This window comes from Eublepharis macularius, chromosome 9 (assembly GCF_028583425.1).
Source record: "Eublepharis macularius isolate TG4126 chromosome 9, MPM_Emac_v1.0, whole genome shotgun sequence".
In the NCBI taxonomy this organism is placed as follows: domain Eukaryota; kingdom Metazoa; phylum Chordata; class Lepidosauria; order Squamata; family Eublepharidae; genus Eublepharis; species Eublepharis macularius.
This window is the reverse complement of record NC_072798.1, coordinates 21,904,297-21,922,393: the sequence shown is the minus strand read 5'-3', so window position 1 is coordinate 21,922,393 and position 18,097 is coordinate 21,904,297. Positions and strand designations below refer to the sequence as shown.

Below are 18,097 nucleotides of genomic sequence, written 5' to 3'. Positions count from 1 at the left end.
CTTGATTGGATTTCCCAATCAAGGCCTCTGATTCCACAGAGTTCTAGATGATGATCTTGGCCAATTGCAGTATCAGCTGAAAGTTCAGTTATGATTTCTGTTTGACTTCAAACAAGGGCTTCTTTGTTGATGGATTTATCAGCAGCCTTTGATATGATGGATGTTGTCGTCCTGTTGAGACACTTGAGGCAGAATGTGCTCTAGAATTGTTTAAATCAGTGGCTTCTACTGGGGAGGGGGCTGCAGAATTACTCCAAGGGGTTCATGAATCTATATGTGCACTAAGCATAGCCTTTTGGTGTTTTTTGTCATGTATTTTCTCCAGCAGTGCATACTAATAGCATCATGGGGGATTTGCAAAAAAAATGCTGTGTTTAAAAAGGGGTTCTAATACTCAAAGGTTGCAAACCACTGGGTTAAATCTTTATGAATTGAACCAGAGGGTTTCTATTGGAGATCAGTTGTCATCAGTGTGAGACATACCTTGTAGCATTCCACGAAGATCAATTCTATCTCCTATGTTCAATTTTTATGTAAAATCTTGAGAGATAATTTGTGGGTTTAGAGTTGGATACCATCAATATGCTGAAGACGCCCTGTCATGCCTCAGGTGGGGTGAGCCACCTTATGCTGCCACCACTCTGGGATTTAGGGTCCCTTGGGAAGGCCCAGAGTGCCCTCCCAACCCTTCTGACCTCCATAGCTTGGCCAATAAACAGGCGTGAGGACCCAGCAGAATAACAACAAACAAAATAGTTTATTTACAAGGAGATCAGTTAATATCAAACAAACAAGCAAACATGAAGCAAGGTGCCTTAGCAACAATAGATGGGTGAAAGAAAAATAAACCAGAGGCCCTAGTGTGACTGAACTCGCTGTCCCTCTGTCTGCCAGGCCTGTCTTCTCACCCTACCTGGATGAGGGCCTCTCTCCCTAGCAGAAACCTCCCCTGGCCTGCTCCCTGGGAGAGAGAACGCAGGTTTTTTTCCTTCCAGAATTATATAGTGCTATCCCCCTGTGTTCTGATTGGCCAAAAAGGGCACCAAAACGGCCCAAGGGCTCCTGGGAATTGTAGGCAGGCCTACTCCCACTGCTAACAGGCTTCTGAGAACTTGCTAGGCCTTCCTGGCACAGCCAGATCATGACACACCCTGCTCTATATTTCCCTGTCCAAGCATGGTGGATGTTGTTGTAGATGTCCTGAATCAGTGCCTGGTTGCTATGGTCAACCTGCAATCAGTATTTATAAAGGGAATAGGGTTGTAGTAAATGAAACTAGTCAGGAAGGTGTTTTCATATAGAGAACAGGGTTGCAGTGTGACACTGTTGGCTGTATGTGTTAGGTAAGGTTACAACTGATTGCATTGTTTACACATTCTGCATGTACTGCATTGTGTTCAGATTTTTCTTATCTGGTTTCTTCATTGATTATGGCATGTCTTTCGCTGTTTTCTTTATTCCCTTGTTCTAATTTTGTTATCCACTTTGAAACTCCGCAAGAAAGATAAAGGTATAAATATAGTAAATAAAATAAATTTGATTATTCTCTGAATATTTCATTTAATTGAAAACTTATTTTAAAAATATGTACGGAGGAAGGCTATGCCCTTACCTCTTGCCGCTTGAGAGCAGAGATAGGGTAGGTCTACTGGAAGTGAGAACTGGTATATGATATTATAGGAATTGCTCCCCTGCAGCAAATGTAACTCCTCCTAGATTTAAAGCAAGATCTGTTCATTGTATCATTTCATGCTATGCTGTGGCTAAATCCATAAATATGGATACTGTCACATTTTCACCAGTTTTTTAAGCAAGGTACTAAAGGAGAAAACGTAAAAAGAAAACCTCAAAGAGTATGCAGAATAAAGTATTTATTGTATCCCATTTGAAAAGAACTTGTTCAGGAAAGCTATAAAAACAAACATGAAAAATATAGCTTTACATGCATGTAATAGTTAATGTTTTTAAAACATTTTAAAAATACTATGTAAAGGAGAAAGGACAGCTACCAGTATAACATTCAGAAGAACACTAAACATTCAATTCATTTGACAAATGACAGCTAATTCATTCAAAGGTTGATTATTTTGATTCAAAACTACATGTTAAAAAGCGATTTTCTAATGACAAGGCAGCTTATATCTATAACTTGGGGAAAAAAAGCCCTCTGCAGAAACATTTTGAAGTGTGTTAGCCAGTATTATGTAGGGCTGCCTTTAAAGATATCTCATAAGCTCCAGTTGGTACAAAATAAGGTAGCAGCAGGGCTAGGGAAAAGGTCTTTAAAATACTAGAAGCTAACCTTATAATAATTTAATGGCAGAGTTAAAATATTTAGGATATTTTGATCATGATGGCATGGAGAATACAATGAACAAATGAGACAAAGCAACATTAAAAATTAGTTTGGTGGCATACCCTGTGGAAGATGCTAGCAAGTAAGAATTGCAGCATAGAAACTCTCAGTAGCTGCAGCCCCTGTCAGCTAATTTTCACTGCTGTGTCTAATATCATATCATATAAAACATGAGTGAAAGGTTTAAAAGTTGAGAGAGACTCCACAGATCTGGAGCCAGGGTTAACTTCTGGCTTTCTGTTTCCAATCAGTAACTTCCCAGTGTATGACTTGCAGTGATATTCTAAGCATACTTACACCCATCTGAGTCCATTGAGGTCAATGGGATTAGAAGGGTGTAACTTTAAGATTGCTCAGTTGGTATGAGTGGGACATTGGTGTGAACCAAGATGTTCTAGTAGTGTCTGTATAACATACCTTTTTGAAGAGATGGATTTGCCCATCCCACGTCTCACTGTGTATACATCTTTAGAATATGAGTGTAACTTTGGCATCATCATGGTTTCAGATACTTTATTCAGATTAAATAATAGAGAGAGAACACGGCTTAATCATATTTTCCAAAGACAATAGATTCTTTGTTTTTTATCCTGGAGCATTGGCTTGTCTGCTAGGAGTTCATATCTTACATACAGTAATGCTCTCTTTCCTCCTGATTTCGTTATGCTTTGTTTGTTGCTTCTGCAGAGATATGCTTTTAGGCACGTTCATCCATTACACAACGGTGTCTTGACTTCTCCACTCACAGCAATTCATTTTTTATATAGTGAATAAGAAGCAAGAGTTTCAAAAGACAATAGATTCTGGCTTTCACTCCATTCTTTTTTCCCCTTGTCCTGGAGCATTTTTTTCATAATCCTCTGGAGTATATTTACATAGTTGTGATGACAAAGGTCTTAACATGTCTTAATAACCAAGGTTAGAATTTTCTTCAGTTACAATTGGCTACTATTATTGATTCATTTAGGCAACTTCCTGTATTTCATCCTTATGAGATACTATACACATGTTTGTGGAGGGCTTGAACTATTTCCTGGGTTTTTCTGTCAATGAAATAAATATTTCTGGAAGGTGTTATATGCAACTGAAATGACCTTATATTCACTTATGTTAATTATACTTCGGGACATTTTTTAAAATATCATTTGAATGTACCAGATGGTATGGCACCTGCTACTTTTTTCACGTCAGGTTATGATAGTTCCATTTTTGTATATATATTTTTTTTTATAAATTTTTTTATTTTTCATAACTACAAAACACTACACCAGACTATCACAAGGAAAGGGGAGAGGGAAAGGACAAAGGGGGGTGGAAAAAGAAAAAGGGGGGGGAATGAACTACAAACACTAAACACTACACTTCAATGTTTCCCTTCATACTGTCATAATACAAAAATAGCTCCATAGAATAATGATGGAGTGGTTAATCATACAGAAAATAAACATTTCAAATTCTGATTAAACTTTCCTCCCCCTTCTAGGTCCCGGACGCAATTCTCTCTGTGCAACTGCTGTTGCGATGCTCTCCTCCTCCCCCCCCCCTCCGGCTCCTCCTTTTCTTCGTTCTTGGTGCAGCAGAGTTCTGGGTTTTTATTCTCAAAATCCTTTAGTTGATCTTCTGATAATATCTTATAGGCCTGATCTTTATATCTGAACCATATTCCTTCCGGGAATAACCATTTGTACTTTATTCCATGGTCCCTCAGAAGAGCTGCAAACTTTTTATATTTAAAACGCCGTTTCCGGACTAGAAATGGAACGTCCTTCAAAATCTTGACTTTCAAACCCATAAAGTCCAAATCCGCATTGTATGAGTTATATAGGATGGTGTCCCGAATCTTTTTAGTTGAAAAGTCAATAATGATCTCACGAGGCAACTGTCGCTTTGTTGCATATTTTGAAGAAGCCCGACGGACCTCCAAAATGGCGTTTTTAACCTCTTCTTTAGTCGTCCTCGCGGGTGTCGCCAGTAGTTCCGAGACCAAATCCCACAGATCCTCATTTTCCTCCTCTTTCACGTTTTGGAGACGCAAAATTGTCTGCGTTCGTTCCACCTGTAGCCCGATCAGTTGGTTCTCCACCAACTTCAGCTCCTTTTTTGTAGCCTTCACAAGTGACGCACTTTCCAGAGCAGACTTTTCTGCCCCCCCCCCCCCGCTGCTGCCTTAATGGTTTTCACCTCGCTTTCAATTAAGCCCACCCTTTGATCAGTTTCGTTCAGCTTGTCAACAAAGGGTTTTATGGCTTCCACCACCGCCCTGCGCACCAACTCTTCGAGCGACTCCCCTTTCTGCAAGGTGGCCGAGATTGACTTACCGAGAGCGGGACTTTGCTTCTTTGCTGCCATTTTGGCGGGGGGGGGGGCGCCAACAAAATTCTGGAACTCCACGAAGGGGAAGAGCGAGTCTTCTTCAGATCAACCTCTCCTTCACAAACGCTTGTAGAACAGAAGGGATTCGCTTGTTTACAGGCTTCCGCCTGTTTCTTTTACTTGCCGTTTCTCGTTGCCCGGCGGCACTCGAGGCGCCGCGCACATCTGCCGGCCTCCATAGGGACAAACGGGCAATTCCCCCCCCGCATTGATTTCGGGGAGTTCTTCCCGCCGCATCCCGGACCCTGGCTCCCTCCCTGGGAGTCCTGGGGGCTAATCCTTACGGATCAGCCGCCCGGTCAGGGTGCCCGGTCGTTTCCTCCCGGACCAGCCGAGAGGAGCGTCCGGCATGGCTGAGAAAACGAAACCGAATCCCATTTTTGTATATTTGATTTAAAAATAAAATTTGTGAAGAGAGTTGTTTGGAGAGTCTAGTTTTCCTTTAAAAGTGTCTTGAGAATAGTAACTGACTGTGTTGCTCCTGAACTTCTGCCTTTGTTATCCCACTATTCTCCCTCGCCCATGGTAATAGCATCTAGAGATGTGTAAGCTTGGTGACTGGTGGGATGCAGCAGGAGGAGAGCCAGCCCCTGCATAGTTTCCTGGTGCCTCTAGAGTAAATCTTTTTAAAGGGCCTGACAATCTTATTTATGAAGGATAGGCAAGCATACGTTGGATTGATTGAGAAGAAAGGAATTTTATGTTGAACGTTACCATTTGTCAAATGTATTCTCAATCACTAGTGTATCTTGGCGTGTTCTTACTAATAAATTCATTTAATTACTTGTTTGTAACCTTGGGAGATCCTAACTTTATAAGAACAAGTACATAATTTTATGTTAACACTATTACTTATGCTGTTGTTAATTCATTCAGCTGCATTCTCATCTCTCCAGTTATCACATATTCTGATCTTGGGGTGAGGTCTGTCCACGTGCTTAATATTGCTACCACTTTGATCATATTAATGCAGACAATGTTCATCCTCCACAAACAGCTTTTTTTCCTAATTCCTTAAGCACAAAGTCATCAAACGCAAATGGCTGAAGGGCCAAGCCCTTAACTCACTAGTTTCCAATACCATACTCTTTATCTCTTCTCTGAAAAATCACTAATTTTGACCATTTAAAAAATCTCTTTACCATCCAATCCTCATGTGCCATTCAGCATATATTCTGCTAAAATCTTTTTACTAGCATCATAGCTGTTCTTAACTGGCAGAGTGTCCCTTGGCAGCTCTAAACTCCACATACTCTGAACTCCATGTGCTACTCCTTGCATCCAAAATCCTCTCATATGCCAGAATGGCTGCCCACACATCCTGTCAGCCTCAGAATCTGTCACCCAACTTCATCCGCTGGCCACAGGCAGACACTTCATTCTTTCCTAAAATACTGGCAAATTGAAAGCGTGTTTGCACTCACTTTAAGGGAATCACCGGAGGTCCTTTGTAATGCTACTCTGTAAATTTTTGCCAACGTTGGTTGTGATGTTCAGTGGTGAATTCTTGCCAGAATCGTAGATTATATATAAGTATTATGTACACTTGGATGTCTTGTAGTTAGTTATGGTGGGATTTCTCCTTGTTCAGCTAGTTATTTACTGTTACTCTTTTGTTTCTATCATTCTTAACTATGGCATCATGCTGGTTTAGATCCCAATTACAGGGATAGAAACAAATCTCAGTTTGTGAAGACTATCTCATTTGGATATTGCAGGTGGTTCGAGGTATTTGGAAGGTAGCTGGCTTCAGTCTTGCAGCACTATATGGGAATAGGAGGGTGGGAGGATGGAAGACTGGCAAATAACCTCTTTTAGAGTTACGAAGTCCTCATGTTTTTGGAGAACAACATGAAGACTTGGTCTCACATGTGTGATGGGAATTCTGTGCCTCACAGATGCATACTGTTTGCAACTACAGCATGCAGGAAGAAGTGACTGTGTCCGTCCCCCCCGCCCCCCCCCCCTTTTGCATTCTGAAACTGCCCCATGGAGCTGCTATTGCTCTGTTGTGGAACTTACCTTTAGCCATATAATTTTTTATAACAGATTTTACAACAGAGCTTGAGGATGCAAGAACAGAAGGGTGGTGGGGAGACTATAACCACTTCTCTCTGCTTGCTTTGGGTGCAGACAGAAAGGAGCTGGTTGGTATGAGTCTGGCTGGGAAACATAAAACTATCACACATCCAGAGTCAGCCTCTCACACACATGTGATATAAAGTCCTTCCTATTTTTGTCCAGCTTGGTATGGATTGATATCACTGGACAGTCAATTCTAGTATACTTAATTGTAGACAGGATTACAGCTGTACATGAAAAGTATTGTGGAATTAACTCAGTTTTAAGGTTGACAATAAAGAAATTGAAATTCTCAGGGATTTTCTATCCTTAGCTCAACCATCATCCAAAAGAGAGACTGCAACCAAGGCATCAGAAGGAGATTGAGAGTTGTGGACAATTGTGAAGGAACTAGAAAAGATCCTCATGTGTAAGGAAGTGTTTCTGGAAACCAAGATCAAGATAGTTCATACTATGGTATTCCGCGTGACTCTGTATGGATGTGAAGAAAGTTGGACAGTGAAGAAAGCTGACATGAAGAGTTATTCATTTGAAATATGGTATTAGAGGGAGGACAGTTTTATGGATACTATGGGCCACCAAAAAGACAAATAGATGGGTTCTAGATCAAATCAAGCTTGAATTCCCCCAGAAGCTAAAATGACAAAACTGATGCTAGGAAAGGCAGAAGGCAGTAGGAAAAGAGGAAGACCCAGCGTGAGATAAACTACTCAATAAAGGAAGCCATGGCCTTCAGTTTGGAAGACCAAAGCAAGCCTGTCAGTGATAGAATGTTCTGAAGGTTATCAGTTCATAGAGTTGCCGTAAGTCAGAAGCAACTTAACGGCACATATCACATACATGTTTGGAAAGGGAGATGAAGAGCTGGTTTCTCTCAAGTAAATGGTTTTTCTCTGACTCAGAAATAAGCCACACTGTGATCAGTAGGATTTACTTCCAGTTAAATGTGAATAAGAATATAGCCTAAATCAATTATTTATAATGTTTTTCTTACTCTAGTGCTTTAAAGAGGCAATGCTCCATGAAAGCTAGGAGTGACAAGTACACATGATGTGTGCAGTTTCTTTAGCGGTGCACTGCTATTTTCTGACTAGAAATAGTAGCAGTGATTCAGAGGAAGGGAAATGGGTAGAGAGAGTGGCAGCTCTCATTTGTCACAGTTCACTCTGCCCTATCCAGGAAGAGCTTAGAATGATTTACACACAAATTCTACCAACCTGCCTGCTTAGTTTCAGCAGAAGTACATCATGTGTTCAGATAAGGTGGTATGGAAAGGTCAGACATTAATGTAATTTAGTGTTCTGCTTGTCCTAGGCAGGTGGTAGAGTGGTAAGTTTGCTGATAAACGCTTTCCTAGGTTTATAGTTTGCTTTCTTTAGAGTGTTGCTAAAGTATGAGCCTGAGTATCTGCCAAAAGCAAAGTAAAACAAACTATACATATAGTAGTTGTTGGAAGGATATGTATATGTGGTTATACTGCTTTTAGGAAATTCTGTGTATATTTTACTTAGCAAGTCATGAAAACCATTTTTTAAAAAAACGTGCAAAATAACTGTCTATACAAATGAATTAGCAAGACAGCCAAGTTGGGTTTGTGACATTTCATTTAAACGTTGAAACCAATATATGTAGCATGGCTGTAAAAAAAAATATTGGAAAAGTTGACAATTTGATATATTGTGCTAGTTATGCAACTTTCAGTGGACTTACGGCAGAGGTTGAAATTGCAGAAGGTGGGATCATAATGTAAATGTTATCATGACAGTTACCTATTCTAGCTGCTGGGAAAGGTAAGGATACTAGAGTGTCAAGTTCAGAGGTTGTAGGCTTTTAGATTCTACTGACTAAATGTGTTGTCTGCTTCCTTTCTTAGAATGCATTCTCTGCATTTATAGTAAGGAAGAGCTTTTCATCAATCTGTAAAGGGCTATCTGTACCCTTTTCACTCTGGGATCTGTTTCAGAAACTTTTTGAAACTATTTGAACCTTCTCAAGCAGTATCAAGAAAATCATGTCTCACTCAACTAAATTTTAAATAGCAGCAATGAATTTTGAAGAACCTCCTTTAAAATTACAGCAGAGCAGTATTCTGTACATAAATGTTGTAAAAGTGTGTTCCACTACTTTTTATGTTGTTGCATCTGAATGCAATTTTCACCCTTATGCTCTGCTGTAGCATAGTGGCTAAGTGGACTGGACTGCGAATTAGTACTCTACTGGTTTGAATCTCTCTACTGCAGTGAGCTCAGTAGATGTCCTTGGGTAAGCCTATCAGCCACAGCTCCCCAGATGTAATGACACTACGTTCACTGCTCTGAGTGGGCACTAATCTGTCTAGAAGATCAGTATATAAGCACACTTATTATTTTGGAAATTTTATTGAGTGCATACAGAAATAGATCAGTGACCAGGAGTGAGGCAGGAAGCTTTAAACATAAGAAACTGAAGTTTAAAGCAGCATAAAGTAATAAGGCATAGTGCAGCAAATCAGCAAGAGAGCTGACATGATCATAGAGAAGTAGTCATCAAACTTAAAAGTACTGAAGAAATGTTTGCATATCTGAATAATTAAAATCTCAAAAATTGTAAAAAAAAAAAAGTGGAAAAATAACAGGATTTGTTGATTTGTTGAGCAATGGTAATCTAATTTACATATTTCTGTTACAGATTATGATGACTGGCACAATGAAGCTTTAACTTCAGAAACAGACATTTGACATACCATAAATATTGATTGGCCTTAAATTGACTAGCATCCGTAGTCAAGACACCTCACAGGAACTCTTTCTTCCCTAATCACCTTGTACCACACAAGCAATCATGTATGGAAGTGCTCGGTCAGTTGGTAAAATTGATCCAAGCAACCAGAGTCCTGGGCGTTCACCAAGACTGCCACGATCGCCACGGCTGGGCCATCGTCGAACCAACAGTACAGGAGGAAGCTCTGGAAGTAGTACTGGGGGTGGCAGTGGTAAAACGCTTTCTATGGAAAATATCCAGTCCTTAAATGCGGCCTATGCCACTTCAGGCCCTATGTACTTAAGTGACCATGAGAATGTGGGTGCAGACACACCTAAAAGCACCATGACTCTTGGCCGATCTGGAGGGCGCCTGCCTTATGGTGTAAGGATGACTGCTATGGGCAGCAGCCCTAACATTGCCAGTAGTGGGGTTGCCAGTGATACTATTGCTTTTGGAGAGCATCACCTTACTCCTGTGAGCATGGCGTCAACAGTGCCTCATTCACTGCGGCAGGCTAGGGATAATACTATAATGGACCTGCAGACGCAGCTCAAGGAAGTGTTGCGGGAAAATGATCTTCTGCGCAAAGATGTCGAGGTGAAGGAAAGCAAACTTAGTTCCTCCATGAATAGTATCAAGACATTCTGGAGTCCTGAGCTAAAGAAAGAAAGAGCCCTGAGAAAAGATGAAGCATCCAAGATAACTATTTGGAAAGAACAGTATCGAGTTGTGCAGGAAGAAAACCAGGTTAGTAACTTAAGAACTAGGTACCTAAGGGTGCTGCTGAACTCTTTTTGGTTTTGCTACTACAGACTAACACGGCAAACTCCTTTGAACCTTTACACAAGCAAACTGATCCCCACACCAAAAGGAGCTGTCTGCATCTCCATATCAAAGGAGTTGTTTACATCCCCCCTCTCCTCCCCCCCTCCCCTCCCCTCTCCTCCTGTATATTTGACCAGTTTCCTTCTGCCCTCCATGCATCTGACGAAGAGAACGTGATTCTCGAAAGCTTATGCTACAATAAAATTGGTTAGTCTTAAAGGTGCTACTGGACTCTTTTTTATTTAACTTAAAATTGTGTGTCCCTATAATCAGCTAGAAAAACTTTGAGTCAGATGGGTACTACAGTGGAATTTTGGTAGCAAAGCCTCAACATTGTTTCAAAATATTATTTTGGAATTAATTGTCTTTAAGAGCTAATAGTTCAGTCTGACTGAACTATAAATAGGTAATGTTTGTACTTCTAGACCTTTTAAATATAAAATATTATAGAACTATCTTGTATATAAACATGTGGCTGCTGTTCGGGTCACTTGGGTGGTTTCTTAAAATTAGAGAAAGGCATATTGGCGTCCTTATCCTGTTTCCATAATTCCTTACACTTATAATTATTCATTTAAGTTAACTGCCTGGATTTTTTTCTCTGAGCCCACTATAATTACTTTAATTGTAGAACTTTTGTCCAAAAAATAGGAGGGTACTACTTAAAAGCAAATTGAAGCATGCCATGAGATGTAGAACTAGAAGTGCTAATTAGTAAGATTAGATTATAGTCAGTTTGCCCCCAATTAAACTGTTTTATGCCATCTATATCCATTGTAGTTGGCCATTTCTATCCTTTATAAAGAAGATCTAGTTAATGAGATTTACTCTAATTAAACAGGCTTTGGACACAGTATTCACAGAGGGATTTCTTTGAAATGTTGAGTGAGTACTTGGAGTTCCAGTTGAAAGATATGATGATGTTTTCAGCATGTAAAGATTTCTAGGTAATAACCCACCATAAGTACAAGAAATAACTGAAAGATAAATTTGATTTTTAGATTCAGATTTCAGATCTTTTTCTTCAGAGTGATTACATTTTCCACTTCAGATTTGCATTTTTCAAAAAGGTTAATTGAAAGTCTCTAAATATTTATGGCTTCACCAGTTCAATATGTTTAGGGAAATATAAATATAGCTGTTAACATTTTGATTGTTACCTGATTGATCAAGGATCAGGAAAGCTTAAACCATAGTTGACCTTCTTCTATATGTACAAGAGCCCTCTTTATAAATACCATGCAAAGCTATCAGTTTTTCTCTTTGTGTTAAAATATAGCATGCTTGGTTATATTAAGGATGGGTGTAAATGTTAGAACAAAATATTAATTAAAGATTTTCCTTTTAAAGCACAGTGTTTTCACTGGCTAAACCAACAGTTTGCCTGTTTCTAAAATAGTCTAGAGGAGTTAGCCGTGTTAGTCTGTAGTAGCAAAATAGAAAAGAGTCCAGTAGCACCTTTAAGACTAACCAACTTTACTGTAGCATAAGCGTTTGAGAATCACAGTTCGAGAATCACATGTGTCTGACGAAGAGAACTGTGATTCTCGAAAGCTTATGCTACAGTAAAGTTGGTTAGTCTTAAAGGTGCTACTGGACTCTTTTCTATTTTTCTAAAATAGTCTGATATTATTCATCTGTGGCTTTTAAAACCTCAATTTTTCATGTAAACAATGGTATAAAGAGGAACTAGAAGTTTGTCTTACAAGCCAATCATTTCAGTTCTCTTACAAGAATCAACTATTTAATTACTTTCTGGTTCAGTTTTTAGAATGTGCAGAAATACAGGTCAGAGCATCTTGACTCTTGAGGAACTGGGATTTTCCTAGATACATCTTTGAGTCTGACAGAGTTCATAAGGAAGAATGATATTTTTACTTCAGTTGCCCAACTTTTTTTCTCCATATGTTCCTGCAGGAAGATTGGACTTTTAAACAGCTGATCAGTTTGGATGACCATTTAAATATTTTCATCTATTGAACATTTGAGATGGTGTACATGGGCACAATCAGTTTAAAATATGCTTTAATAAATAAACTCCAGGGCTTGAAACTTCAGTCATATGTATTCATGTTTCATAATATAGGGCTATTTTTAAACAAAAGTTAGTTGACTGCCTAGTAATTGTTATCTTCAGTGGGTGTCAATATGCTGTGCATTCATTGTAGAACGGTGCTTCCCTTACAGAAAGTTGCAGCTTGCTTCATGAATATAAAGTAGACTAAAACTATGGGGAAAATAACCTAATCTCCAGATTCATGTACTTTTCACATCGGGCTGAAGGGTGACATTAAAAAAAGTTTCAATAAATATGTGTTGATGGGTGCTTCCCCGCTACATATGTATAAGGTGCCTAAACATTACCTGCTGTCTGAATGCTTGACTCTGCAATTTTCACTGAACATAGACTGAGACAACACCTGGACTGAAAGATACCATTTAGAAAAGGAGTATAGGCACATTGCTGCTTTAGGGACAAACATCAATTTCAGCTTCTGGCTGAGTAAATGTATATTGGTGCACTGAGAATAGGCTTGAGATAGTGCATTTGTGCTTTATTTTAACATTCTTGGTGGCTGAACTACTTTCTATAAAATTTGAATCCAATAGCGCCTTAAATACCAACAAGATTTTCAGGATTTAAGCTTTTGAGAGTTAAAGCTTCCCTTGTCTGATTTTGAATTTCAGAAGCTTATACCCCAAAAACATTGTTGGTCTTTAAGGTGCTGCTGGACTCAAATCTTGCTGTTCTGCTATATATACCAACATGGCTACCCACCTGAAAATACTTTTTGTAAGTTCAGGTACATCTTTAGAATATTGGCATTTTGAGTAAAGATCTCCAATACAGTAGTGGCTTTTTAAATCATACCCAGCTATATATAGCAAGATTAGTATGCGTTTGACTGCGCCGCTTGCGTAGAGGGATCTTTTGATCCAAGCGAGTATTTCAAGCATTGTACTGCTTTATATAACTCGCAGCCAATGTTCCCTCTAAGCTGTGCAGTGTTGTGAGCGAAAAATCTACTTCATGAGTCAAAACAACAAAGTTTTGAGCACACCTCCTTTTTAAAAAAAATCATTTCAGTTTACAAATATACAAAACATACAAACAAACTACAAACTACTTTAATTTGTATTGTTTCTCGCTTAGAAACAACAATACAAGTAGTCATTCATACATGGTTTCTAAATATCAAACTAAATTACTCTGCAGGTAATTAATACTTCTCCTTCTCAACTGTTAGATATACAAATATAAATATATCTGAAACCATGAGTTAGGTTCTGCATCTCATCCTGGGCCTGTTAGCCTTCCCTATTCCAACAAATTGCAGCAGGTAGGTGGAGAAATTTACAGTATAGTCCTGTATAAAGTAACTCCAGTCTAAGCCCATTGATTTCTAGCCTCTGTAGAATTCAAAAACCAAAACCATGTAATACATTTTGATTACAGTCAAAACAAATTAACAATAAAAACCAGTTGTCCAAGACTATCTAGTCACATTAGGTGAAATGGCCACAAAAATCCAAGTTTACTTCTGTATAAACATGGTTATGTTCATGCTGATTGAAAAGGCATAGCTATGTTCGTCCACTGCTGCAAAATAAAGCAAATACCCAGCGGCATCTTAAAGACTACCACATTTATTTCAAGATCAGCTTTTGTGAGTCAGTGCTGACTTCTTCAGATATGTATGGAAATCAGCCTGAGAATCATTCTTGCGTTTTCTTTTCCCCCACATTATGAACTGTACTTGAAAGACTCATGACAGAATTCATCCTTGATCTTAACCCCAACCTGCCCCATAAGAAGGCCTCTTAAGTTTGATTTCCACATCTGAAGAAGTGAGCAGTGACTCACAAAAGCTCATACTGAAATAAAAGTCTTTAAGGCGCCACTGGACTTTTGTTTTACGTTCATGCTGACTGTCTTGTGGTTCAGGTGCAATTCTGACTGTGGATTTCTCAGCTCAGGCAGTTAGCCATTACCCTATACAAAGTACCTGGAAATGTAACACCATACAACAGTTGTGATAATTGTGCTTTAGACAATTGCAAAATACATAAAAGCTGTTCAAATGCAGCATCTCTCTCATAGCAGCTGTAGCACAGTGGTTAAGTGGTTCTGCTGTGAATTAGCACTCTCCTGGTTCAAATCCCACCACTGCCATGAGCTCAGTAGGTGGCCTTGGGTAAGCCACTCCTCTCAGCCCCAGCTCCCCAGCTGTATTGTGGGAATAATAATACTACTAACTTGTTCACTGCCCTGGGTGGGGCAATAATCTGTCTAGAAGAGCGGTATATAAACACTGTTGTTGTTAGATATACTTCTATTCTCCATGTCACAAAGAAAATATGGCTCATCTACCCCTTTAATTTTAGACAGAAGCTCAGGAATGGCAAACCCGACGCCTTAGTAAGTTTGTGCATGCAACTTCAATAGCCTGAAGTCCATTTGGGTCAAATAAACAAGATCTGCACAGTGTTGCAGCTCATATACCAAAATATGTAGATCCTTAATCCTAATATCTTTAGATCACTTTATATTTCTGTACAAGATTTGTTCAGTGAGTCAGTTTAACGGTTAAACACTCAAGGAACATGCCTAGGTAATTAGGCAGGTGGCAATTTAATCAGCAGCCAACAAAATGAGTCACTCAGCAAAATGATGAAAATGTGTTCTTAGATTTTGGCGCAGAAGGAGGCTGGCAAGAAGGACAATGAGGAGTTGAAGGAAGACAGAGGGCTGGGGCAGATGTTCATCATGACTGCTGATGGCCAGATAAGAAGGCCATTGCAGTGCTGAAGGAGGCTGGTTGAGCTTTGCAGTTGATGAGGCCTCTTCCAAAGTGGCTTTTACAGCCTGAAATGCAGACTTGGCCAAGAATCAGATGGGGCCGCCCTGTCTCAACAAGCCAAGCATCTCCATCTAAAATGAAATCAGTGGACATAGACCATAGTAACTCTGCTTAGGTTTGTGCTGTTGGGGGTTTACTTTAGCGCGGCCACTTGGGGGATGGTTCCAGCTTGGCTCTCTTGTTTTCTTTTTTTAAGCCACATTCTTCTCTGCAGGCTCACAACCCTTCTTCACCTCTCACCACAAATCTGGATCTGAGGCTAAAGTGAGCCTCCAAGGATATTTGTCATTGACACCAGAACTCCACCCCCCGCTCATGCCTGAGGTCTGGTGGTGTTGCTACTTACAAAAGTGTCAAATGAATCCCCTTTTTGTGTCTGTCTGTCTGTCTGTCTGTCTCTCTCACACACACACACACACACACACACCTTTGGCATTTGACAGAGCAAAAATTTGTTTCTCTCTGCTTCTTGCCTTTTCTAAAGGCCATAGAGTGTGTCTCTTTCCCCATTTCCCCATACCCATGCAGATGTTGGAGTTCATTACATGCTTATTCATAGTTCTTGAATAAGAAAATCAATATCAGGCACGTTTCCCGGAAGACAGCTAGCCTATAATTACCAATTTCCCCCAAGAATACCTGTCTGTAGCAGATTGTTTGTTCTCTCATCCCTTCTGCTAACACAAGTTAGTTGATACTTTAAATGTGACTTAAAATTATTAGTAACTAGCAACAATGCCCGTTATGTGAAAAAATACAGTGGGCTCTAGAAAACTGATTCAGCGGGCCCCCTCCCAGCAGCAAGTAGGTGCTTCGCAGTGGCCTGGAGACCTGAGGGGAGGTGCAGGGAGGGGTGCTTAGGCTGTCGATTCAACAAGCCCCCTCCTGGTGGCAAGCAGGTGCTTTGCAGCGGCCTCAAAACCACAGTCATCAGCCGTGCACCTATGTGAGGATAAAAAGTGAGTTGTTGCCTATATGGCTTGTCTTTTATATAGTAAGATGGTTTCATAACTCTAAAAATCTGTCCTGCTTGAAATTTTACCATTAATTAAGTTACTAGAAATGTTGAAGCCGTGTTGAAGGGAGGTTCACATGTGCTCCTGGGGCTGCCAGCTTACAGCAGTGACAGCTCCTGCCTGCCTTTCATGGGGGGTGGGCAGCCCCTCAGGCCATCAGCATTCCAGGACATTTTCCAGTAGCTGTAATGGCAATCCATCACCCGCTGACTGAGCACATTTTACTCATTCCAAAAGAGAAGAAAAATCTATTTCATACGATTTTTAGAGCTTCCCAGAATTTAACTTTCCCCCCTTTTTTCAGGTTATACGTTTTGAATGAATAAAACATTAACTTCAAAACATTTCTCTCATTTCGAAAGGGAAAAAACTATTTATTATAAAGAGAAAATAAAATCCATACTCTAAAAAATTTCATAGGAGTGTTTAAGTGCTCCCCACAAAAGACGTCTAGAAAAGGGGAAATAAAATCTCCCCTGCAAGCCTTCACATCTGTCACTCTGTAGCCTGTTGTTAGCAGTGACTAGCAGGATGCACTTAGAAGCTTCTGGTTGTATTGGTACTCCTGTTCTCTCATAATTTACATAGGATAGTAACTCACCACCTGCTCTCTTACAGGTTTTCTGCTCCACTGTATAAAACTTTTTTTTATCCACAAGTATGCATTCAATCCCGTGCCTGTATGAACTATTGATAGAAAATTTTCTGTTGAGAAAGAAAAATTTAATAAAATACAAACTTCCACATTCATACATTTGAGGCAATTTCTAGTCCATAAAACTTAAGCTTTTGTTAATCTTCAAGGTTTCCTAGAATTTTGTTTTTATTACAACACAGTAACATGATTTCTTTTCTAGAAATTGCTTCAGTAAAGTTTGAGTTTTGCCTTTATGCCATTATGAGCTTTGGGGGCAGGAATCCATTTTTAGGATTTCATTATGTGATGATGTCATCTGCATGGATCCTCTTGGATAGAGCACTCAACAAATTAGAATACTGCAAATAAACTGAAAAAGACCAGGCAATCCATATGCCTAGTCTCTCGAGCTTTTGCAATTAGCTTTGAAAATAATCATATGATTGAGAACAAAGTGTAGATGTAGACATGTTCTGCAGCTCATCACTGAAATTTAGTTTTTACAAGTTCCCTGGTGTGTCTTCATCTGGTACCTGCATCAGCAGCCGGTCTTGGCAACCGAATGCTCTGAAAATATCCATATGCCAGGATATTTATGATCTCTTCAGGTGTTCTCTGCCATAGATTCCCCTCTTCAGAGCCTTATGACTAGTGTTTTATCAATAAAGTGCTATATTGTTATCCAGTTGTTGACCCCACAATTAACCTTTAAAGGTCCTAGGGTGAATAAAAAACTGGATTTTCAAGCAATTCTCTTTAAAATGACCTGGTTGAAGATGAAATTTAAATCGGACACAGGCATATTAAAGTTCTCTCCTCCCACCTCTATTTACAGTCTGTGACCTTGAGTTAAAGGCTGGCTTTCTGTGTAAGAAATGAAGCAAATGTATCTGACTTTTGACGTACGTTGTTATGAGGTGTGCAATATATTTTTTTAATTTATTTTACTTTATGTCATTTATATTCCGCCTTTCTTACTGAGACTCAAGGCGGATTACATAGTATGAGATTAGTACAATCAGTGGCAAGGACAAGGGCAGGCATTTCCATACAGTATCAAGAACATTTCCATAAACAATGTCATGGGGTAAAAGAATATAAGTTTACAAAGATATAGTATTAGCAAGGATCCAGTATGGGGTTGAGGAATTGCTGAAACAGAACATGATCAGTTCTAGGACTTGCATTGAACAACATAAAGCAC

At 39.5% G+C, this 18,097-nt stretch overlaps 1 protein-coding gene across 2 annotated transcripts in view; it reads left to right on the top strand.

Moving 5' to 3' along the window:
• Positions 1–18,097, top strand: part of ERC1 (ELKS/RAB6-interacting/CAST family member 1) — a 261,544-nt gene that overhangs the window by 6,362 nt on the left and 237,085 nt on the right. For both annotated transcript variants that reach the window (XM_054988425.1, XM_054988424.1), the window contains exon 2: positions 9,479–10,300. In XM_054988425.1, coding sequence (XP_054844400.1) covers positions 9,632–10,300 — 669 coding nt within the window. In that variant the 5' untranslated portion in view covers positions 9,479–9,631. The remainder of the gene's footprint in view (positions 1–9,478; positions 10,301–18,097) is intronic.